This window comes from Rhamphochromis longiceps, linkage group LG2, assembly GCF_057381845.1.
Source record: "Rhamphochromis longiceps isolate RC_006_pf linkage group LG2, R_longiceps_female_GT1.1, whole genome shotgun sequence".
NCBI lineage: Eukaryota > Metazoa > Chordata > Actinopteri > Cichliformes > Cichlidae > Rhamphochromis > Rhamphochromis longiceps.
In genome coordinates this window covers 39,962,295-39,988,560 of record NC_140558.1, presented here as the reverse complement: position 1 = coordinate 39,988,560, position 26,266 = coordinate 39,962,295, and the positions used below count along the sequence as shown (strand labels likewise).

Below are 26,266 nucleotides of genomic sequence, written 5' to 3'. Positions count from 1 at the left end.
GTGACAGCAGGGATTTAAAAACTGTAAATTGTGATTATCATTGATCTCATTCATCAGATGCCTAATCTCTATGACTCACATCCACACTGGCCCCACTGGGTGACGATGAACTGTCCACCCCCACATCTGAAGTCCAAAAAAAAAAGTGTTGAGGAAAGCAGCGATAAGCGGGGCCTTATCCTTTTAAAGACACTCCCGTAATCCATCAGCGGTGGGAGGAGGGGGGGGGGGAGGCTTCAGCTTTAAGGGACTTAGTCTGGATTATAGCTAGTCCTCCAAATTAAACCAAAAGTCAGCTTTCTGCAGTTGCTCATGCAAGCTGGCAACTGGCTTGTTACCAGCTCTACAAACATGGCAAATGATGAAGGTCTATAATTAGAACATTTTCTCACTTAGCCACCAGATAAACTAACAAAAGTAGCACAGCAACAAAGCCTGACCCATTCCCCACTAAAGTGACTATTCTATCTTTCTGTCTCTGACCTCCTGTGATTTGACTCGTACCTGACTCTGGTTGCCGGCCAGCTTAACTACAGACAAGCTTCTCAACCAGGGCAGGGCTGTTACGTCCCCATTGATGCCACTTCCCACAGCAAAACAAGGCCAAATCTGAGGCTTAGAGGCTAAAATAATCATTACTGGGTTGCAAACAAATGAAAAGTCAGAACACTACTCCCATGTCTGCCTCCCTCTGACATTCTTTTGGATTGATTTTTGTCAGATATACAAATTCATGCTGCAGTAATTTATAGGAATATTTTAACATGTTGGGAAATATGCTCATATGTTTTTTTTACTGGGACTCAAGATCATCGATACCATTCTCATGCTAGTGCTTCCCAGATGAAGTTAAAGCAAGCAACTGATATGCTACCTGGAAACAGGGAGCCTAGTTCTATGCAAATGTAATAAAATGTGTATGCCACCAATGACAAACCTCAGAAAGCAATGTGTTATATCTTGTTAGGTCCATTTACTGAAGGAAAAAATGCAAGCAGTGGTAAAATGACAGTCGTAATCTGCCTTTGGCTAAATCTTAACATGGAGCAAATATATATTAGAGTAGTTTTTCTTTATTTTCAAAGATCCAACAGTCAATTTTGTCAAAAGATTTTGCAAACTGATTCTTTTAAGGAGACTATTTCACCAAACTGGGAGGACAAATGTTTCCCTCTGTTTACAGAGCGAACATGTTGTGTTCATCTCTGTGCATGCACGTACATGCATTGTGTTGATACATCAGAGTCTGCTTTGATGTAATAGTCCCCAAACTTGATAAGAGCACTTGAATTTACCTCCACGGTGACCTTCCTGCTTTATTCCCCCAAGGAGGAGTCAGTCTGTCATTAAAGCACAGAAATTATAAACAATCTTTAATTTAACAAGTGCAGACATGCTGGCTTCTCCGTTCACTAGCTTCCCATAAAACTGAACTAGGAACAGCTAATCTTGAACTAAGGAGGTTACAGGGGAACGCGCTGCTCTCGGAGCAGTCTGACAGAGGCCAAGTGCTTTTCATTCATCTACTTGGCTGCCTGTGCTGTGGTATGTCAAATCATGGACGTGAGGGGAAAGTCAAAACTGTTGTCCTATTGTGCTCCACGGCCAGACGGCTGAACCCTGAACATTGTTTTATAATGCCAAAAGAGAGACCCGAGATGGGGGTAAAGTTGTTACCAATTCCCATGGAAGAGAATAATAAATATCAGTGGTACTGTTTTCATCTTCCACACTCAGCCCAGAGTAGATATCTAATTTATTCCCAAGCATTTTTGCCTTTATAACTTGACCTAATCTCACTCAAGCAAAGAAATGGATTCTCATCTTCTCTAGAAAATGGATATGGGTGTAAATAATATGCCTGGACACTTTCTGAAAAGCCTTAATCCCAAGAAAACAAACCTGATTGAAGCAGGCCCACCTGATTTGCGTTCAGGAAAACTAGATAATCAAAATGCAAAACAGCCTTTGATAGAAAAATTTGCCAAGTTCTAACATCAAATCCCCTACAAACAACATCAGCATATTCGCCTCCTGAACTTTTATTTGTATTCAGTGTTTGGGTTTTTAATGTAATCACAGTGCATTCGGGGCTCCATCAATGAGCTATTCTGATTTGCGTCAGGCTGAATCACACTAACTGCTTAGAGGTCTGCAGACATCATGAATGAGAAAAGGACCCACACACTGAACACATTAGGGGTCCTACCATCGCCTTAGACAGAGGTACAATGGGTAAGGGAGGCGAGATAAAGGAAGGGGATAACAGGGGTGAATGAATTGCTGACGTTGATCAGGCAGAGAAGAAGGGCAGAGTGGGAGAAAAGAAAAGAGGAGGCCCAAGACACTGGCCACACAGGGCATGAGGGAATGGGGGGCTTTGAGAGGCCTACACTCGGTCATAGCCCATTAGCCCGGTTGGGTGAAAATGCTACAGCTCATTACATGCTCTGCCTCTGTTGTGTGGATGAACAATGCACAATTACGCTACCCTGCTGCTTCTCTAGCCATACTGCTGCATGCCTCTGAGGCGGCTGATATTGCTGCTATAGCGGCTCACTTGCCAACAGCCCCCGTGCTCATCAAACATCCCATACATGGACTCCCTAACGCAAATTCAGGTTTATGTGTAGAAACAAAAGTGCTGTTTGAATGTGCTAAAATAAAAAGGGGAGAAGCAGGAAGGTCTACTCACCATCGGTGTGCACAAAACAATGGCACAATGCAGCATTTGTGTGAGTAATATAATGACTAATGTCTAATCCACCTTCCTTAAATTGTATTAAATGCCAGACAAGCGACAAATGGATAATTCTTTTCTTTTCTTTTCACAAAGTGTAAGACTTATCGCGAATCCAGGTGCAGTCTGAAAATATAGATCCAAGTGTAAGAAAACTAGAGTCCCTGAAACTGCTGTGACAATATCTGCAATGCAGTGAATAAGTGAGCCCAGGATTCATCTATCCACCAGCAAATTGGTTCACTTCAAGTCTTGCTCCTTTCCACTCTACAATTATGCATGCAGAAGTTGACATTTAATCTGATGGGGGAAATGCTACATAAGATCCTCCTGCTCCCTCTTTGTTTTAGGCAAAAAACAGGACACTTGGAAAGGTCATTCTTCCCTGGTGTCAGAGCTGGCTGCTTGGAAAAGTTTCTGTTCACAGCGACTATTGTTACGTTTCACAGAATCCCTCCCCCATTTCCCTGTCATTCAAAAGGCACAACATCAGCACTCAAGAGAAAGCCCTGGGAACTCTTTTAACAATGTGGTAACAAGTCTGACAACCCACAGTTCAACTAAAACAGGACAAGGGGAAAATTAGAAGCCCGATATCTATGAATTTTAATTAATACCTTTTCTCTGTGCATTTGGATAAAATTAGTTTTTGGCACACGTAACGGTCATTACAGGAGAATTGTAATTACTTTTTTCTCACTTCGTTTACTTTCCCAAAAACATTGTGCTTTTGTTGTTCAATACCACATCTGGAAAGAAAACAATTATTTTTCCAAATATGGATGGCAAGCCCTTTGCTATTCTTATCTGCAAGAGGGAACAAATATATTGAAGCAGTGTCTATGTTTTCTTCCAGTGCATGCCAGTAGACATTGTAAATATGCTTCTGTTTTAATATTCTTAAGCCACAGGGATGGCAATCGGCACATTCCTCTTGACACACACTGAATGCAACAAAGAAAATAATATTGTGAGCAAATAGATTTCACTTCTGGCCATAACAAGTCTTAGGGTTTGTATTTTTTTAAATATGTAAGCTGACCTTTCCTATCCTATATTAATGTAAATACAGACATTTCCACAAAAGGCAGCAAAATCTGAATTAACGAGAGAAAGTTTTTTTTTTAATAATATTTTTTTATTATTCTTGTGCTCCCGAAGCTGTGTGAAAAGTTACCTCAGACTTGTATTACTTGATTTCCATGTTTATTTCTGAAAAACCTCACCCCCGCTTTGTTTCACACTCGAGAACAGCCAGACTTGGCACATAAACTTTGCTAAAAAAAAATTTTTTTAAAGTGTGACCTGCTGGAATGACCACTTTAAACGTCTCAGTAAATCACTGGTGATGGTACATTTGCACACCTCTGTTGTCCTCCTCGTGTTGCAGGATTTCCACTTGAGAAAACAAAATGTGGCATATTTGTGTCAGAGAGCATAATTTGAAAAATACAAAAAAACAACAACACCAGAGGAAACTCATTTAAATGGGTAATTACGTCCACGAAGCATCGCTTGCAGGACTTAACAAGGTGCGTAATGAGGGTCCCCTTCCCCAGCGATAAACGTCATCGCCTTGTCCATTTTCTTCATTTTGCCATTTCTCATTTAGGGGTGGACCCATCAATGTACGAACCCAGTGCTGTCATACCTCTTTTAGCTTACTGAAATTAGCATATGACTACAACCATTACCTAAATATTTTTGTTTCACAAAAACCCCTTTGGTTAAAGGATTTAGGGGGAAAAAAGCTAAATTAAAGTGTATCTTCCTCAAATTAAGTAAAATTATCTCAAAAGATTGAGGAATGATTATGTCGACATGGTTTTAATTTTTTTTAGCTGATTAAGTAAAATCATCTCAAAAGATTGAGGAACAATTACGTAGATATGCTTTTACTTTTCTAGCTCAGAGTAACTGTGTGCGTGCAATCTTCTGACACGTGCCTCTTGCGGTACGCGGTTATTTGACTCGAGATTTTTAACTGCTGAACGAATCTGACACGCCTCAAAGGATTGATTTTAAAAGACCGTCGAGATTTAAAGGAAAGATATCGAGTGGTGCAAAACTCAAAACACCGTCGTTCGTCTGTGCCACGGAGCACATTCACGAGTCCACAAATGTAATCATAATATTTGTGTTTTCAAGGGGGAAGAGCATCTTGTACATGCAATAAAGAAGCGACATGATTGCTATCTGTATCGCGGTTAATACGATTTGGGCAATAAAATCTCTTCCTCATCCCAATGCAGTATTTTAGACAGAAAAATAACATGTTTCAGGCTGCAGCAGTACAGGTTGAAGAAAATCATTGACATCCTATAAATAGATATCACCCCCTTTCCCCTCCCACTCTGTCTGGACTCGATTTTTCAGGCCTTGCCATTTTTCTGCAGCATAACTCCCTCTGTACAATCTTTGCAAGTCACATGTGGTTAAGGATACATGCAGTGACATGTGTACATCAGATGCTGTCACTTGTGTGTTTTGACTCTTAAACTCTTTTGGCTGGATGCTCTGATCCTGACGATAGGGCGGCAACCCGGCGGGGCTGGATGCTCTGATCCTGACGATAGGGCGGCAACCCGGTGGGGCTGGATGCTCTGATCCTGACGATAGGGCGGCAACCCGGCGGGGCTGGATGCTTCTGTCTGGCTGCCTGGGGTTGTTATGTCATTTCATTGTAGCTTTGCGACATCGAGAATGACACGCGGTGATGGGGTGTTGCGGGTTAGGGTCAAGGCTATAAAAACCTAACCAAGCGTAAAACTAGCACTAGTTGTACATGAACTGAAAACCATCTTGCTGAGTAACGCTGCTCTGTCAGCTACAGCTTGACCAGTTTGGCGAATTAATTACAATCAGATATAAGAGGCCACTAAGCACATCACATCACACTTTTAATTTTCTTTGACAGATGCTGCTTTATTTCACTTTATAAACACTGACACTTGAAAAGCACAAGATTTCTGAAGTCTCTACCTTACAAATAACCTCTCTAAATAATTAACAGATTCAACTGCCACTCAATCAGTGAGCTTCTGAGGCTTTTGTAGATGAAACGATTCTTTTTCAAACGGTCTGAAAATAGGAGACGTTAAAGAATGTAACATACCCCACCCAAGTCTTCCAACGCATCAAAAAATAAATAAATAAATGAAATAAAATGCAAGATCAAGGTGTTATGTATCCCTCCCCTTATTGCACGACATCTGTATAACTGTCATTTTCTCTTTCCTAACACGATTAGTCTTTGACAAACTATTCAGAGTTGCAGAGGTATATCTGTGACCAGAACTAGACACCAGTAAATTTGTGACACCAGAACTGTCCTGTGAGATCAAACACTAAACATGACACTAAAATAAAAACATTTTAGCAACATTTCCACGCGCCGGCAGTACACGACACTAAAAGTGTACTTTAAATGCAAAATTCACAGCATTGTTTGATTATTGAAAATATGAAATATGCTTCTCACTCCTCCTTCTCTGAGATTTCTGAGTCAGTCATAATGATGTAAATGATAATGTCACAGCCCATATTTCAAATAAATGTGACACTCCATAAGAAATATTGTGTGTGCCTGTGTATTCACGAGTACATGTGTGGGGGGAGATTGGCAGTTTCAACAGATGTGTAGTATGCACTGACAGCATGACATCTATTTTGCATGCTCAATATGACACGTCTGAATGCTCCCATGCATATTGTCCCGATGTGAAGTGATAGCAAGGGATGTGCATCCTCGCTGGAACCACTCCCTGTTGTCTTTCCTACATCAATATCAAAATGTCTTCGTTACTAACGGGAAAAACAGCAAGACAGATACGCAGATCTCTTTCTTTTTTTTTCTTATTTAGCATACTTTGATTGACTGCGAGTGCAAACACAAAAGGTACTTTTTTTTCTTGTTATATAACTAAAACTTGGACAGTGTATTTGAAGGGGTGTGGTGGGCATATGGATTGCTGGGTTGTTGGATGACTGCTTCTGTTATCAATCAATTTATCCTGTAAAACATACTTTTGACCGAATGCATTTTACACTGTGTAACACAATGTCAAATCGCTTTTTTCTTCAATTTTACACATCACCTTGTTCTGATAAATCCTCCCTACAAAAAAAAGATCTCTTACCTGAATAAGGCTAATCGATGAAGTAAGACAACTCATTTTCCTGCTATACTCATTATCTGGAATCACAGGTGTGAGGAGCCTTAGTACACATTACAAATTCAAAAACACATTCTAGCCAAAGGCTATTTCTTTACTGTATAATTGTCTCCCCCACCAAGTGATTCACTATAATTAAGCCATGGAAGACAGCTCTATTCTCTTGTGAGCATTCATATTAGTGCTACTACAGGCAGGTCTAACAAACATCTCACAGCTGATGCTTTTCCAAACAATGGACAGTAATGTATATGGATGATATACTGGTCCACATTCTCACGAGGGAGAATGCAATATACACAATGCAACTACAGGTATGAGGCCTTTGGGGAGACCTGTCACTGTTATCTTGGCAAAGTCTGCTGTAGGTGTGTGTGTGTGTGTGTGTGTGTGTGTGTGTGTGTGTGTGTGTGTGTGTGTGTGTGTGTGTGTGTGTGTGTGCCAGCATGCTTTGTCTAACGCAGGAAAAGCTCGACTCCAGCTGCTCTGACATAAGCAGGATTCTCGCTGCCCCACATGAACTAACAATAGAGGAGAACTTTCTATTGATCAAAAGCATAAATTACAAACAGATACAAGCCCATATCCTGTTTCCCTCCATTAACAAACCAAATCTGACAAGGTTCTGATGGCTGATAATTTTAAACTACACGTTTGGAAAATAAACAAATGCAGCGACATCACTGTGCCGTGGTGTAAAAACAAAGGATAAATGAATCATGGATAATTACGAGGTTGCCCTCAGGATGAAAACAATTTTTGGGGACAAAGCAGCCTTAGTAATCACAACAGTGCAGCCACTCGTGTGTCCTAGCCAGTCAATGGGATATGGGTTGAGGGCTTGTGGAGTCAAGTGGTTTCAAGCCCAAGCTTTCTCATTGTAACAAAGCAATTAACAGTCATCCCACTGCTGTTTGTTTGTGCTATAAATGGCATTGTAATTATACCAAAACATTCTTTTTTTAATTTAAGAGTAACATTTGTACATCCTGTATAGCCTCTGTCTCTTGCAAGTGTCACAATGAGGAGCCAAGAAAACAGTGACAATGTCATTGTGCTGGGTTATCTGCTGGGGGACAAGGCATGCTCTTGATACTGTTTTCTTTACTTAGTGAATCTCACACACACACACTCTCTTTTCTCGGTCCAGAAAATGTGCAAATGTCGGGTCAAAGAGATGTTTGTCAGCATCTAGTGGAAGAAGGAGAGAGAGGGAAGCTGCATGCTAAACAGCCCCAGCCTCTATTAGGCCAACCAACTGCCTCCAAGAAAATGAGAAAACGTGGTCGAGGCTCAGACACCTGGCACTAAGACTCAATATTCACCCTGGCTCACTCCTTATCTCTTTATCTGGCCTCACACAGCTCTATCAAGACAACTCTAAGCTTTGCATATGGAATCATCAAAATCAATCTTTCTCCTTACTTGCTCCCTCTCCCCTTTTTCATTAGGTGAAACAAATAAAGGGTGTCCTGATCCTGCGGCAAACGGGCTTTTATTGGATGCTTCAGCCAAAGAGACAGGATGCTGTTCAAGTTTTTGTTTTTTTACCAGGTTAGTGGATATCTTGTAGATTTTTTTTTTGAGAGAGAGAGAGAGAGAGGGTTGTGTTGACCTGCATAGCACTGCCTACCAGCTGCCACAATCACAGAAAACTGGTCACTTCATGTACCTGCTGAATCCCACACCTCTGCCTCCACTGACACAACTACATTTTTCATTTTTTCCACCTGTGTTATTCACACACAGTCACTTGGAACCAGCTCAGACAGGCTCAGTAAATCAGCATGCCTGTAAGTAGGTCTCATTGACCTCTCACAATCCATTGGTGCCTGGATCTTTCAGGATCATCCAGTCAATATATCAATATCCATGTTGTGTTCCTTGTTTTAAGACCCCCTACCCCCACCTTCTCCTCACTGGAATGTCAAATGGAGACTGTAACCATCCTTTACAAGGGTGTGTGTGTATATGTGGAGCTTGCCACTAATATGAGTGGGTGTGGTAAATACTCTGATACAAGTACACACACATACAAATCTAAATGTCCCCCTCTCCCATGGGATTGAGGAGAAGTGGGTCATGAAGAAAAAAAGAAAGGTTGACGACAGAATCCAATAGATGAGTTCATACATACAAAAAGATCTATAAACTAAGGATCAGCTGGTCGGCATACACCTGTCAGCTTGAATAGCCTTTCAAGTCAGACCTTCACTGATCTGCTGGAGCCATGCATGGTGTGTCAGGGTAATTCAATGGCTGGCTGTGCAGAGCAGCCATGCGGTAATGCTGTAGCCAAATGGACGACATACTGATTTAAGCAATGATTATTCTTTCTGTTAGCACCTGAAATGCTGTGAGGTAGAGGTGATTAGCCAGGTCAATACATCTGGCAGGTGGACAAACTCCTGGTTTTTTTTGCAATTGCTCAGCACATAGAAATAAAAAAACAAGTGGAGTAAGAGATGCCAAATAATCCACTTTGTTAGGCCTCCAACTTCTGCTTGGCAAAGCACTCTCATCAAAGGACAGCTTCAGTGCCTCAGCACCTTAAAATGCCTTGAAGGATTCCTCTCAGATCGACTGACATATTGCCATTTCAGTGGCTCAGCTTTTCCATCAATAATAGACCAACATTTCACTGGCACTGTGTTCTTTGGTACAGTGGAATGCTACATATCCCTGGACCCTTTTTTTTTTTAGATATTTTTGCCCACATATACCTGTTATTTATTATCAAGCAAACTAAATGCTAAAATTACAAAAGTAACAATTTCTTTGTTTCTCCTAAACCATTGCATTTAATCACAGGAATCAGTTTCAAATTTAAAATGTATTCTAAAGCCAAAGCAGCCCAGCCAAGGATCAAGGACAGAGCACAGTGGATTTTATCTCACCTCTGGCAGTGGCATGCCGTTGATGATGAGGTCTGGCTGCTGCTGGTGACCCTGCCCTGTGAACGGGTGCTGATAGCCATGGTTGGGAGCTGCATTGCGTGAGTTCTGGTTCTCCACGTTGAGGAAGGTGCTCTCAGAGCGCCTGCAGCCCAGCGGCAGGGTCTGCTGGTGGTAGTCGAAGTAGTTGAGCGAGGAGGTGAGAGATGAGCAACTCACCACATTCATCTTGTCTGTCTCTTCAACGTCTCGGGGCACCAGGCGGATGTCGTTCTTGCTCAGCTTCTTCTTTTTGCTGGACTTCTTCTGGTTGCCGTATGAGTACTCCGCGACCCTGCGCAAGTAGAAGAAACTGAACAGACTCAATAAAGCAGTGTTCTGCCTTCCCCCTCCCCTGCCCATATGGTCAAAAAGTTTCCCCACCATGCCAGCTAGGACACTGTTCAACCATGGGATAATTGCCCTTTTCCAAAGGTGGAGCAGCGCATGTAAGTGACCTTCCACTCGAAGCTTGCAGTGGAGCTGTTATCCCTTGTTTGTTTGCATTTGCATGCTCAACAATTGACATGTCACAAACAGGCAGACAATATGCAAACATGCCAAAACCACAGAAGCACAGCAAAAAGAGCACACTGATACCGAGCAGCATCGGCAGTATATGCAATCACATTCAAAGCACACATCCCACACTAATTCCATTTTTTCTTTCATTATCAAGGGAGCCCACTAGCAACACGGAGTGCAGGAGAACTGCAGATTCAAATTCATTTAGCTGCTCTCAGTGGCTGCTGCAAACTTGAACTGAGTATTTTGACTTTAACGAGAGCAAATGAGCAACACAGCCATGTTTTATCAAAGGATTCTCAGACTGGGGGAAATATCCATTCTTCACACAGCCCTGCAGTTTTCCACAGGAGAACAGATGCTAAATACTCTGCAGTGATCAGTGCAACCCTCACTAGACATATTCAAGAAAATATGTGATCCTTTTTACCACCTGCATTACCTCAAAGACTGGAAAGGGTCATTTTTAACCTTATGGCATGGGGGATATGGTTTGTTTCCCACAATAATTTGATAACAAAACTATAGCTGCCAAGGAAATTGAATTACCTGAATGTATCCGATCCTTTCTGATGTCAAACATGTCTCTGCTTTACTAGGCCTCACTGACCTCTGTTCTTCTCTGAAAGGCAGCGCTTATCCTCTATCATTCCTAAAATCACACTGACTAAGAAGGTGCACCACTGTAGTTTGTCTTTTTCCTTTTTTCCTTTTTGTCTTTCAGATTGCATCTTGAAACAACCCCCATTCTGCTCCTCCTTGATTCAGAGGAAAGAAAATGGGCAGCTGCAAGGGTAGAAAATGCTTCATCGCTGTTTCATTTATCATTTTAACATGTTTTCTTTCTACTTTGTGCCCACAATGAAATCTGGGAGGGAAAATCTTCAGAGTCAGAAAGACTGACAGAGGACAAGCAATAAATTGGAGACAACTGCTCCTCATATTCGAGGTGGCGACTGAGAAGCAGAGCACATCAGTGCTGATTAAAGCACCCAGCAGGGATAGTGTCGCACACTCGGAGAGCAAAGTACTGGGAGCAGTTCTGAATTTTGAATTTGTTGTTGTCTATCATTGGGGTTTTTTTTCTCTGAAGAAAATGCACAACTGACATTAAAAAAAATGTGAGAAATGTTTCTGTCGAGATGTCAATAAATAGATTTCCCTGTATTTCCAAACAGGCTCAAATAAAAACACGTTTATAACATTTTTCCAGGAGATATTAGTGTCTCTTGTTAACAATTAAAAAAAGGGGTCGACTGTGATGGAGACATAGTTTGTGATTATGTTTTCCTCTTAGAACTCTCTAGTCCAAGTCCAATCTTTGCAATTAAGAGTGTTGAAACACGCCTGTGATAATTTCAAGGGAACATTTTTTATACATATATGTACATCATTTGTAATTAATGGTGAAAAAAACAACAACAATTATTCTTAAGTCAGTTCTCACGTTTTCATGACCACCACTGCTTAAAAAAAATTAAGTAACTTTAAATCAACAAAATAATGTTTGGAGCAAAATATGATTATAGCTTCAGGTTAAATTCTCAAATCCAATCTATATGTAAATTTAGTGGTAATGTGACACGGGGAAATCAAAGCCAGAACTGATGTTCAGACTGATGAACACAACAGAATATCCGCTATGCAAGTTCAGGAACACAATAATCTGCTCCTTTCCATGAAGCAGTCTTCATAGTTAATGAGTGGGATATGACTTACATACTCTCATAGAATCTAAACTCTTTTTCTTTTTATGTTATATTTATATTTACATTATTATACTTTTTGTAGAGAAAGGCAGAGGGGAGCCTGAATGATCCTTGAGGACTATCCATAATCACACTAGATTAAAGCTGATAACAGCCAATCAGCCACGGTGGAGGTTAAATAATAAATGTCTGGTTCTGCTATTGAGCCAGTGGGGCGTTAATTGTCCGGCAACACATCTGCAAATTGAACATGACAGTTGAACCGTCATATTTATGAGTCAATTGGTTACAATGAAAGAATTAAATCCATCAATCATGTTCCGCTAACACGGAACAGTGGGCCTTAGCGAATGTTTCTGATTTAATGCAGTAGAGATTATTTAGATATAACTCAATTTCAGCTGTGGAAAGAAATCTGCTGTCCTCAGATTAGAAGCCTTTACATGCTGCATAACAAAAGCAATGCACTGACAACTGACAGGTTCAAGCGTGACTGCGAACACACAAAATGTCTCTCTCTCTCTCTCTCTCTCTCTCCCTCTTGCATACACAAATCTATACATCCATACACACAAGCACGCACGGGCTTTAGTCAGTACCTGCAGTTGTACGTCCGGATCTCCTTGTTATCCCTCTTGCACTTGACCGCCACAAAAATCATGGTGATAAACAGGATAGCTGCGATAGAGCCCAAGGCGATGATGAAGATGAGAGACAAGTTGACAGGTCCTATAGACTCCTGCGCGCTGAGGTCTGGAGAGAGGTACACCACTATATAGGCCGAAGAGGACAGGGAGGGCTTGCCGTGATCCCTCGCCACAACTGTGATTTCGTAGGTGGATTTGGCGTTTTCCCCAAACATTTTGGTGGAGCGTATCTCTCCGTTCACCTGGTCGATTTCAAAGAAAGTCCTGTCTCCCTCTGAGATAGTGTAGGTCAGCCGCCCGTTCTCCCCCTCATCATAGTCGTCAGCTTTAATTTGGGTCACCATGTAACCCTTCGCAGCGTTTCTTGGGATAGAAACTTCCGCTGTGCCATTAACCAGCGGAGGGTTTGTCATAACAGGTGTGTTGTCGTTGACATCCAACACGACGATGCGCACTGTTGCGTTACTTGATAAAGACGGATTGCCGTTGTCTCTGGCCAGCACTTTGAAATCAAAAGTCCTAGTGTATTCATGATCAAACGACCTCATTGAATAAATGCGGCCTGATGGGTTTATGCTGACATATGTGTTTACATCCATGTGCTTAATCTCACCAGGGACTATTGAGTATGAAACGGTGCCATTCATCCCCAGATCAGGGTCTTCAGCTGATACTGTTAGCAGGCATGAGCCAGGGAGGTTGTTTTCCATCACCATCTCTTGATAGTGTGGCTTAAGAAAGTGGGGAGGGTTGTCGTTTTCATCTGTGACTTTTACTACCAACGACTTTGTGGCGCGTAAAGGGGGGATGCCACTGTCCTCTGCTTGGATGGTCAGGTTGTATGTGTCCTTTTGCTCTCTGTCCAGCCTGCCATCAACAAGTATAGTGGAAAAGCTCTCATATTCTTGTAGTCTGAACGGAACATTACCCTGCAGCCTGCACTGCACTTTGCCGTTTGCCCCAGAATCCTTATCTGACACCCTCACCAGCGCAATGACATATCCACGCTGCGCGTTTTCACTAACTTCCACCATCTCTGTGTTCAGTGAGAGTAAACTGATGACAGGTGGGTTATCGTTAGTATCCATCACATTCACGGTGACTTTGCAGTGAGCTGGGATAGAGTTTGGACCTAGATCTTTGGCTTGGACGTCGATTTCATATATTTGCGTCGTTTCATAATCCAAATCACCAATGACAGTGATAACCCCGGTTCTGGGGTCAATTTTGAAAGCATCCCTCGTTTTCTCGGTGACGTAACTGTTGAACGAGTACAAGACCTCTCCATTAGTGCCTTCGTCGGGATCCGTTGCATTCAAGTCTATGACTAATGAATTACGGGGGGAATTCTCCATCACATTAACTGTATACACTGGCTCGTCAAAAACGGGGTTGTTATCATTAGAATCAATTACTTTAATATTTAACTGGACCGCACCTATCTTTGGTGGGTCTCCTCCATCTTCTGCGCTGATTTCATATGTATAGTGGGACTGAGTTTCCCTGTCTAACGATTTTTGCACAACAAGCTCAGCAATTTTCGACCCATCCCCTCTGGTCTTTATTTCTAGTCCGAAAAGCTCATTTGGAGTGATAGAATATGATTGCACTCCAAAGATCCCCGAGTCCGGATCGCTTGCCCCCTCTAGGGGAAACCTGGTACCAGGGGAAGCATTCTCAGAAATTTCTATGTCAATGTGGCTCGTAGGGAATCTGGGTGCGTTATCGTTCAAATCCTCAATTTCAACTTTGATGACACAGATCTCCATAGAGTTTGACATCACTTCTAGGGATATAATGCACTTTGGGTTTTGTCGACAAAATACGTCCCGATCTATTTTCTGTTGGGCTGTAAGAATTCCTGCTGGACTCAGTTCAACATATCCAGGATGTGAATTGGATATGACCCTCAAGTACGGGGGCTGCGGTGCAATCTGAAATCCTTGCTTTAGTGCGTCGTTTGTCACGTTTCCTATCACTGACCCGGCCCTCATTTCCTCGTTTATTCCATACTTTAAATTGATAACAGCTTCAGTCCCGACCCAAAAAAGGAGGAACACAGCAGTTAATTGTATTAATTCCATCTCCTTCGTTTGCATTGTACCTGTTGACTTTTCCTGTGCCTAACAAAGACCTTGATAATTACGCACAGAGGTACACGTCAGAGACAACTGGAAAAATTATGCAAATTAACCATCTCATTAAAATGTCCAAAAAGTATCTGAGTGATGAAAATCTCGTATGTATGAAAATTATATCTAGGTGTGAAAGCTAAAATTCTAACAAGTGCCTTAGCCTATTTCACTCTCCACAGGCAGGGAACATCCTCTGGTCTACTGCAGCGGACGAAACACTGGGGACGACAGATCTGTGAAAACATGCTGAATCTTCTCACAGTACTGATTTAGTCGAATAAATCCGTGCTGCTCTTATCAAGCGGCAAAGTGGTCTTACACAGAACTCGTGCGATGAATCGTCCATTTTCAAGTGGGCTGGAACTAGAAATAAATGTTCGGACTGCATAGACACAAAATTCCTTTGAGTAAGTCCACAATTTTAAAAAAAAATCTTCTTTGTTGATAAAGTAAAGGAGCTTAAAAGTCCGTGTTAGATTTTCAGCCTTTATCCCAGTCAATATTTAAGTCGCATTTTGAATAAACATCTTGTTTTGTGCAATTTAATACAGGCAGTGGTCAAATTTCCTTATCGATAGACAGCTATAGGCTTTTAAACTGCACAATTGATGAAAAAAATAAAATAAAATAAAGAATCAGCAGTCGCAAAATTATTCAACAGCCTAAGTCCGGATAGCTTTGCTTAAAAAAAGAGGGTGCAATTGCAGGAATGTCTCATCACATCACTCAAGTCCCGATTACCTTTTTATTTCCAGCAGATTTAGTCTTTCGTCCCCTCCGTAAGTCTTCAAGCTTTTACTTACTAATTGATTTCCTTCTGTGTCAGTTGGAAAAGGCTTCACATATCCCGATTATTAGTCCATGCAACACAGAAAAAAAGAAAAAAAAATCCGATGAAAATGTAGCCAAAAGCCTGTGGGAGGAAACCTTGTCAGAGCACTACTGTATGTTCAAAACGCATTTCATGTTTAGCTGCAGCAAACTGAAGCACAGTCGCCTATATCCAGCCTGGTTGAGGCAGAAAAAAAGAAATCACTACTCGTTGCCAGAAGGCTGTCTAGTTGACTCCAACAAGCGCTCCTCTCGCTTCACTGGTGCACACTGGCGAACTCTCAGCTCCGAGGCGAGCGCTCGGTCTGAGGACCCGCAATCCCCTCAGCCAATCAGGGGTTACACAGGAGGGCTGGAGCTGCTGGTGGGTGGGGCAAAGTACAGCAATGAAACGCGGCCAACTACCTGTTCTCCTGCAGATGGACGACTTGACGGGCAATTACGTCGTACACGCCGAAACACGAAGCAGAGTATTAGATGATCGTTAGAATGCGGTTCCAAATGTAGGGTCTGGGGACCCATGGGGGTCTTTGAAAAGACTCCCACGAATGCCACAGACAAGAGTAACAGACTAATTTCTTCCAGCAGAAGCGGAGAAGCGAACCCACGGATAAGTTTTCACAGATTTGCCCCTGCGTTCCTTTCTACTGTTGTGCTCCATTAAATGTAACAAGTCATATTTTACTATACAGATCTTCAACAGGAGAATACTCGCTCTTGTTTTTGACTTTTGTTAGAGACAAGAGGTGATACGTCAAGGTGTGGTCACCTCCGTGCCAGAGCAGACATCGAAACTACTCGACAGTGTTTACTGTTGGCTTATGCTGCATATTTTAGAGTCAGCCACGGCCTGCTGATCTATAGCCCACAACCGTTGCAAGTGCACGCATCGTGTTGCATCATTTAGACCCTAGACGTGGCTGTCATGCATCTAATGTTCTGAACTTCAGCAACACCGGGCACCACGGTGAGGCAATTTCCAATAATGAACAAATATTATAGGCCTAGATGATGGCTTCCATGTAACAACAAGCTGGGGGGGGGGGGGGGAATCAATAGTAACTCAGATTTATATAAAATAAAAAGAAATTCTCAAGCTTTTACCCCACGAACGGTCACAGCCAGTTGTCTGTTTCATACCTCCTTGATGCTAGCGTTGTTGTATTTTTTTTTTATCGCTATTAGTTCATTATTTTGTTAAATACTTTGTAATGAACACGAGAACCATAGAAAGCCTACAACAGAGTGTTTTTAATTATAGAGATAATGATTTTTATTACGCCATTTAATGGCTGTAAATATTAAACCTTTTGTTAATAAGGCCAGTAATGAGTTGGGTTCACCGTGACCTTCATCCTACCTACAGCTAATGGTCATAATGGAACAACACATTCAAGGCGCCCGTTGTGCTATCTCCACAATGGGTAATTGACATTATGGCTCCATCTAATGTGACCAGTTTACCACCATTAAATCTCAGCCAACACAAGCAGGAAACTATGGCAAGAAAAAAAGGATTGAATATGAAGTTTAGTCGTTCTGCACATATTGCAGACTGTCATCGCCCTCCTTGAAATCTCACTCTTTTCATTCAGATGGAAGCGACACTCGCTTACAGCCGGCCCTTTGCACGCAGACACGCACGCACACCTCCTCCCATGCAGCCAGGCTGCTTGCCTGACTCTAACCGGCGCTCAGCCGCCATCACATCCTGTCTAGGGCTGGCAGATTTCAAAGTCACAAGGGTGACACCTAGCGTCCGCAGCCTCCGCTCGATTCTGTTATTCCAGCTTGTCCATTTTACCCCCAGACTGTTTCACCCCCACGAAAAACAAATAGCGTGCCACAAGAATAACAATGAAGCACATCGGCAAATCAATTCCCTGTCTTTATTGGAACAGAAGTCTAGAGTTTGACCACAATTAATATTCTGACCAGGAGGAGAATTAGTTCTGAGCCATATCCAATCATTGTTATCGATATAGGGTTGTTGAACTGCATGTGGAAAGGAGAATGCGGTCGTTGTTTTGCAATGTAAAGATGTAATTTACTAAATTCATTTATGTTTCTATTCACAACAAAAGCTTCAGCTGTGTCCGTTTAATAAAAAATCAAGCTACAGCAGCTTCACTGAGCCTGATTTTGTGTACTCTCTTGACCAAAAACCCTTCAGAATACATGGATATGAAAGAGTACATTACTGTATCTCCCGCACCAGAACAGAACAAATTTTTGTCCTTAGAAGTTTAGAATTACTATCAGCTCCATACTCTTTAAATGTTGAGATTAAGAAAAAAAAAAGAAAAAAGAACCACTTAATGTTTAAGCGATTCAGATGCCCTAATGTCTTAATGGACGTCTAAACTTCTCTTGCACAAAGAAATCACATTTTGACAAAAAAATCAAGTGTGACCAACTTGTTTGCTTTGCTGCAACATCTTTAAGACGTGTTGCAATTGTACAAAGACGGTGCCAGTAGAATCTTTAAGCTCATACATTGTTAATGTTGAGTTAAACAACCTTAGGCAATGGCAAGGGACTTCTTTTCTCCTCCGGGCTTTCTGATCACTGTATGTGCAAAACAGTGGAGAGGACGCTTTGTATTTCTGTCAGTCTGAGGTTATGATGCAGAGGCTTGTATTGTTTGCTTGATTGTAAGTAAAAAAGAGAGAAAAGTTCTTCACAAAAACTGTCAATTAAAGTAATGAGCAACTTAAAACTGCTGCTTTGATTGTGCTCATATATGGTGGAAAGTGGGTGAGCAACAGTTTGCAATAAGTGAAGATGGACTTATTGTTTCTTGTGTGTTTTTTAGGTGTTAAGAGATTGACTTACTAATTGCAAAAGGGCTTGAGTTCTGCCATCAACCCAGTACAGTAAGGTTAAAGAGAAAACCTTAAGTATGAAAATTTTCTGATTGAAGAGCTGCAGTATGTGGCGAGGGCTAAGAGGTTAAAAATGTTGGAGATGTTTCTCACCCTTCAGTTGAGTGCTGTGTGAATAAACGCAACAGCACTGCCTGGAGCAGCAGGGTAGATCATAAACTACAGCAGTAATTTAGCCACAATGTATTTCTTTCTCTCAGAAAGCGATGGCATGTTTCATTTATGAGCTACAATCTACCTCAATATACTTCCTGCTGTTGACGTACCTTTGTGTCTTTTATTGATTTTACAGCTACATTAAAAATCCTTAAATTTTCTGTTGTGGGTGAGTGATGATGCATTGTCTGCTTTAACATTAGTGTTTGGTTTTTCTTTAACCACAACAATTACTTGTTCTGTAAAAAGAAAAAGAAAAAGAGGAGAACTTATTGCGAGAAAGTAAAGTAATGTGTTTACTTGTCCACCGATTCATTAAACTGTCAGTCAGGCTCAGGAGCACACATAATATTCCAGCCTAAGTTCTCTTTTACACCACGTTACAGTCTTTTTAACTCTGAAACAACATATGATACATTTACCATAAAAATATATATTATACATCAAAATAGGAAAGTGATAATCAGTACATTTCAACACCTAACAGAAAAGATAGAAAACTATGCCCTTATTTGAGTCGTGACACATCTGTGTCACAGTTTAAACTCACGCAGCATTTATTCTTGATAGAAACTATTCACCACGAGCTGCACTGAGTGTTTCATTTTATACTGGCTATTAATAGGTTTGTGATTCGGAAGAAAATTCAGTCTTTTTAACCAAAATATCATTTTCTTTTTTTTAAAAATGTAACATACATTTATTTCCTCACATGTATGTAGCGCCGTGTTGTGTGTGAATTAAAGCTGGGTGGAGATTAATTCTTTAACCTGAAGTCTGAAGGCAGAGCAGTCTTAAATCCAAGGGAATTTCACAACCTCACATCACTTTTGAGTTTATTTGAAGCATTTATGGTGGGAAGCTTGAACCAGTCCACACAGAGAATGACTGATTTTATTTGATAACCTTTTTTTCTCCTCTGCTGCCAAGGAATGGCACAGATCTATAGTCTGTCCCTGCTGCTTGCTGGGAAAGGAATATCTAAGCTTCTCTGACAGATGCTGGCATTATCACCTCGATGTCCTGCCCAGCATTGGATCTTGGCCCATGCACAGCAATGGACTTACAGGAGCGACCATAGGACAGCAGAGACAGTGGTACATCGATTCAGACTGGGCAAGATGGCCGTGCTTATTTTGGCTGGAGCTGAGGATGATGTTATTATTATGGTCCTCACCCATACGGCTTCTCAAAAAAATTGATTCCTCCTGAGCACCCCTTGCCAGAGGCATAAAAAGGAAGGGGAACTGACAAGCTTAATCTATGGACCTCTCGTCAATGACGATACGCCCTCCACTCCATTCCACACTGTGCCTGTCCATGATACATCAATTAGTATCAACTCTCACCATCCATCTGAGTGTTCACACAGTCCCTTGGGCACACCAACATGGCTGTGTGCACAATGCAACGGCAAAATTGACGGGTTTTCTGCTTTTCAGCAACTTTGTTTTGTCTGAAATGCTGGTGGCTGATGTGAGACTTTTAATTGAATCGCATTTTGAATCCGGAGTTTACCAAAGCATTGGTATGGGACCCAAAAGTGGCAGATTACAGTGGCTGCAGCTTTGTTTTATGTCATTCATCCTGTTACCACTCGATACCATTTCCCTCCCTCCCAGTCACTTCTCTGCAAATCAGTGAGTGGATATAAAATGCAAGTATTTCTATGGCATCATACTTTCCTCTCTTATTTGCTGGAGTGTTGTCATATAGCTGAAAAAAAACCCTTGGATTTGTGACTTTCGCTGACAAACATTTCAGGCACAAACATTATCTCATTCTTTAAGAGCTGGTGTTCACAGATCTGATCTTATGCCTTCCTGTGAATGTCCAAGGCTTCCTTGAATAGCCTCCATCAGGTTTAATGGAAATACAGCTGTTTCCTTGCTTTGCTCAATACAAGCAGAAAATGGATTCAGATGGCCGTGCATTAGAATGGATACGGTCCTTGTTATATACAGATGCAAATGAATGAAAGGATTGTTGAATGTGGCTGTTTGAAGTTGTAGGGTTGGTTGGTGGGGCTCCGGATCATCAAAAGCGGCATCATTTTAATATGCAGTTTGTTGATGTTTAAACAATTAATAATTTGTAACCCAATGACCCATTTGCTTCTGAATGAAACATATTTAAGAGAAGCTTATTCTATTTATGCATAATTGGTTTAGCTATTTATGCTGTTAGATGGCAATTAACAGACTTTGTGTAGAATCCTCTCATGTTCTCTCGTGGTTTCTATTTGAACGTCTGTATGATAAATAACAGTTTAAATGCTTTTTTGTTCAAGTGGAATTACAGTTTTAGAACATCAGCAATTCGTTGTATTAAATTATGTTTGAGTCTGTTCTTATTGTAAAATTACTGTATAGTCCGATGAAGTGAAATATAAACAATTTGTTGTCATTCTAGTTTACTTGATCATTTTTTCCTCTTTTAAAATTTTGAATGTAGCCCAACAGGTTGGATAATAAAGGAATATGCTTGTGTAAACTTTAGAACAGTTAATGAGATGAAGGATAAAATCTGAAAAATATAAAGTACAGGGCATATAGTTATTTTTTTTCCATCTATTGATTTTCTCATTTCTGCCTGATGGAAATCCATTTAGAAAAAAGCAGGATATACTTTACCGACCATTTTTAGCCTTACATCAGTCATATCTGCCATTATAGTAGCATTCCTCCAAAATCAACAAAATGCTTCTTTTTAACATTTTTCTTTTTCCCTTGACAAGCATTGACCTCTACCTATTCTTTAAAACATTTCTGTATTGGGAAATCAAGTATTTTAGAGCTATGAATGCTTTAGGCAACCTGAGCCGGTAAAGAAATACTCTTTTGTCAGTGTGCTTTGGACCAAATCTGCCTTATTGATTAAAAATTCTAGAGCTTCATGTTTTTGAATCCTTGATCATTTGAATCATGATATTTAGCATCTCTTTCCTGTTTCCATAGCATGAAGCACAATAGGCGCAATCATGGGCACAATACCAAAAGATTTCCTTTTGATCTGATTACCACAGCGTGCAAAATCAGTTGTCTTTGTTAGGTCTAGGCCTTTTCAAGGAGCAAAATACACACACATCTATCTATCTATCTATCTATCTATCTATCTATCTATCTATCTATCTATCTATCTATCTATCTATCTATCTATCTATCTATCTATCTATCTATCTATCTATCTATCTATCTATCTATCTATCTATCTATCTATCTATCTATCTATCTATATAAAACAACAAAGACACACAAACCTAAGGCTTTGAATGGACAATAGACAGGATCTGTGAACATGTGTTCACGTGGTGTATGGTCAATTAGCTTTGTGCTACTGTGTCTATTCAGTGTCAGCTCTGATTAATAGGCACAACATGGTGGATAGAACACCTGAAAATAGTGTGTGGTGCCTGGGTGGGACGTTGTCGCCATCTGATACCATCTCAACAACATGGCACTTATCTCGTCGCCCCCCCTCTTGGGGGTGTTTACAGCTGTTTTCTCGTCAAGACAAATTAGTTTGGCTGCGTACCTTTTTTCACCCCCTCAGAGTGAAGCAGTGAACGGAGACGTCATGGTCACTAGGGTCTGGCTGTGATTCTGAATTGATGCATGTGTGGCCGTGATTAGCTGCGTTTAATAGGTGGTGACATATGCCAGTGTTAAGTAAATGTGTTGATTGATCTTTGCATTCACTGCCTGGGGAGCCAAGAAGGGAAAAACATATTGTTGGGCTTTAAATTCCTCTCTAATCTGTCCATCTAATCTAATATCCAAAAATGTTTTGAGCTGCTGTGCCTGACTTAGCCGTGGTAATGCGTTAAATCCCGACTAGCCTTACTGGACTGCATGCTCTAAAATGCGACAATAAGGTTATATTCACAGATGAACACTTCCCTCCACAGCATGGCCACACTAACAAATAATCCTCTCTGCCTACCATTGCCTTGCTCTATCTTCTGCAGTGGTTTTCACTTAAGACAGAAACTTCTCACTTAAACAATTGCTGACTTCCTTTTGACAAAAAAGTATTCATTTATTTTTTTTCATCAAATTACATTTCCTTTTTTAGTGACCATGACAGTGCTGTTAGCAAACCCCAGTGGGTAAGCACAGTCACCCCTGCAGGCACCCATATGTTGTCTGTGTGATAGATGCAGTAGCACGCAGGAGGGTCATGTTTATTGCTTCTCGTAATGTGCCACCAGAGGACTTTGCCCTATCATTGTGCCAGTTTAACATGTTACACTTCAGCACCCTAATACTGGGTTTGAGGAACATTTGATGGCACAGGGTACAGAAGGCTAGCCGCAAATTAGTAGGTTTGTTATTTCAACATTAGCTTGTCAACACCTCATCTTAATTTCACAGCTGAACCATATAAATGGAGACCTTGAACGCTTTGGCTGCTTGTGTCGAGGGGAGATAGGAGGTGAGAGTGCGTGTGGGTGTAACCGCACAGGCGCATTTGTGTCTATGCCACTATGTATGGATGTGAGTGTGTGTGCGTGCCAGCATGTGTCGAAAAGGCATTCTCCTCCTCAGAGACATGTGAATTCAAAATAACAGACACAGAGATAGAAATAGAGGAAGAGAGACAGCGAGAGGGAGCGAGAGAGAGAAAAAAATAATCTCATGCTATGTTATCCTGCAAAACCTGACAAACCACCCCCGAGACTGATCTGGCTTAGCATTCAGTGTGGTTAGGAGCTTGTTTGTGCTCCTATGATTGGAGCAGGCTGGCTAAGTTGGCTTCATAACAGTCCAGTCACAGTGGAGCCCCAGTGGAGTCATGCTGCCTGAGGATGGCGGGCCTGTCTCTATCTGACCACAGATATCAATAAAGGCAGCAGTGCAGTCCTCTGGGAGGCTGGACAGTCCAAAATTTCTTCCCTGAAGGAGGGTTATTAATTGTCTCGATGTTGTATGTGGTCTGCTTGCACAACATGCTTTTTTTGTTGAACATTTTGAATTCCAGGCATGTATCCCAGAATGCAATTAGTCCCCACCATTAGATCAAGCAACACATGTCTTCTTGCCTCGTGCCTGGTCTGGAATTATGGTGAGGGGGGGTGGGGAGAAAAGAAAGAAATTAGTATGGAAATTAGCTGTCTTCAAAGCCTTTGGCGTTAAAGGTGGTGTAAGGTGCTACAGGAAGGTGGCAGTTCCCTTTGCAGATATCTGGGTAACAGAAAATGTAGGGATACAGAAGGATTGGCTTCCGTGGGAGACTCATCCCCCTGTGCAAAGTGCGATTACTGAGATGGCACATGAAAGGCAGTTCATGCTGTTTAGTATACTTTAATTGTGCATTCAGTACAGAGTGGTCTGGGGTAGCAGATTGTATTTTAGCATCACACACCGACTTTTGATCCATAGAGGGTTGGAGCTCCTGAACGTTTGTAATGTTTACCTAATGGAACCAAGCCCAGGCCTGAGAAATGAGTCTGGTTTGCATTCGCATCCTTCGCTCACTTTTTTTCTTGGTGTTATCGTTGGTGATAAACTAGCACAAATTCAAAATGCACTGCAGTAAACTGTGGGGTCTCCAGAGCATCAGAAGATTTATTTAATTTTTTTTTTTAAATCCAATGGATTTAAACCATAAAATCAACACAGCAATTTATAAGTTTGAAAAAAAATCTGACAGCATCTCTGACATTTTAATTTGGTGCGTTAAATATGAGGTTGACACTTACAGAACACACACGGGAATAAATGGACATAGTTGATGAAAAAGTAAAACATTAAGCCATTAAGCTTGACATCCTTCTGGGGAGTGCAAAAAGGAGAGAAATGGCAATAAATAAATAAAAAATAAACAGAACCCCCAATAGTTTCAAGGGAACATTAAAACTTTATTTAGAAAAATAAAGAAAATTGGCAAAACAGTTTTTCGGCAATCAATTAATGAAGTCATTGTAGTTTTGACTTTTATGCATATTACTAAAACAGGGTTGGTGCCAGTTAATGCTGGAGATTGGAGATATTATTGTCTTTTTAATGTTACTATTGTATTACATTGTTGCTTTTTAATACCATTTTTATATTGTTAAGCACTTTGTGCAGCATCGGCTGTTTGAAATGTGCTATATAAATAAATTTGACCTTGACCTTGAGATCAGTGTGGTTTTGAGATGTGATATAGTCTGTACTGAGCATTTTACTACAGTGAGGTAATGTGTTAAAAGTGTAATAGTGGCCCATCATTTGAAGCATGGGATGTTATGATTCAGATATACGATAATTGTATGCTGTGCTTCAGCAACATTTTATAGTTTTATGGAGTAATGCTTGGTTGTTGACTTGTTTTCACAACCTCTTAGTAGCTTATAATGGAGATAATGTTTGGGGTCATATGCTTATTTACACAAATTGAACTGAAGTGGATACAAATTTTTACTCTTATGTAGACAGTCAGTTCATTTGAGCAATAAAAGGTTGAGCCCGCATGTTGTTTTTTAACAGCATCCAGCGTCACATTTGGATGCGCGCACATACACACTCAGACAAGCCCATGTAATAATGCACACCTTACAGTAAATACTGTAAACAAAGGGTCTATCAGCCTGAGACCTGAATTCTATTTTAACACTGCCCCCAGCTGAACTAGATCTCACACAGTTGAAATCAATCAGTTTCTTGCAAAAGTTAATGAAACATATGAGAACACAGGAGTCAAATCAATGAAAGTGTTTTCATGGAGGTGTCTTTCAGCGATTCTCATTTCACAGCAGCGTTACAGTATGCCCGTATGCTAAACTTACTGGCATAATTAACCATAGACTAAGTTAATTAGTGAGTTAGGTTTAGGTTCAGTGGCCAGCAGCTAAGCTCTGTGCAGTGAAGTATTTCAACTTGTCAGCAACACTAAAGGTGATGAGGTGCACTTTTCAAAACATTCCCGCACTACTCAAAAACAGCAAATCGCTTTATCAACCCAATAATTGAAAGAAATAAAAAAACCCTCATATATTAGCATTTCTACTTAAATGATTTTTTTAATAGACTAAATCCACTGCTGCTTTTTCAATTACTGAAATTAGCTAAAACTTTAATATTTAATTCTAACAATTCTAGAGTGGGTTTACAAAAGTGTCGGTATTTGTTTATTGTGTACTTACTTTCGGGCAAACAGGAGATATTGCAGCTGTCAGAAAAATTCTCACTCTTGCACTAACCACTGGGAGGCTGATGCCGTTATTTTTCTCCCTATCAAATGCTCGCTTTTATTGCCAGTATAATAAACACATGCAGTACTACGAGAATAAAACTAGTACAGGTGAGTGATGTTCACAAATGGTGCTGCATGTTTGTAATGTTTTCTTATTGTTTTCTGCTTTCTTGTTATTGCTTTAATATTTCATTTCCCCCTTTATTATTTCGCCATATTTGCTATTTATGGAACAGGGGTGGTAATTCCACTGTTTTCATTTTCTTGCCGTCACTTGTTCTTTTCTCATTATGTATATTTGCGCTGGTTGAACAAGAAACTATTGAATACAGACTTCTGCCAGTGCAGCAGTCA

At 40.9% G+C, this 26,266-nt stretch overlaps 1 protein-coding gene across 8 annotated transcripts in view; it reads right to left on the bottom strand.

Moving 5' to 3' along the window:
* The window catches only part of pcdh19 (protocadherin 19), a 55,628-nt gene extending 39,629 nt beyond the window's left edge, over nucleotides 1–15,999 (bottom strand). For 2 of the 8 annotated variants that reach the window (XM_085428845.1, XM_085428838.1), the window contains exons 1-2: nucleotides 12,682–15,999; nucleotides 10,029–10,161 (exon numbers count right to left, since the gene is read on the bottom strand). In XM_085428845.1, the coding sequence (XP_085284971.1) occupies nucleotides 10,029–10,161; nucleotides 12,682–14,828 (2,280 nt within the window). In that variant the 5' untranslated portion in view covers nucleotides 14,829–15,999. Of the gene's footprint in view, nucleotides 1–9,812; nucleotides 10,162–12,681 lie in introns of all 8 variants that reach the window. The other 6 variants (XM_085428832.1, XM_085428826.1, XM_085428856.1 and 3 more) reach the window with 4 other exon arrangements.
* Nucleotides 16,000–26,266: the final 10,267 nt, after the last annotated feature.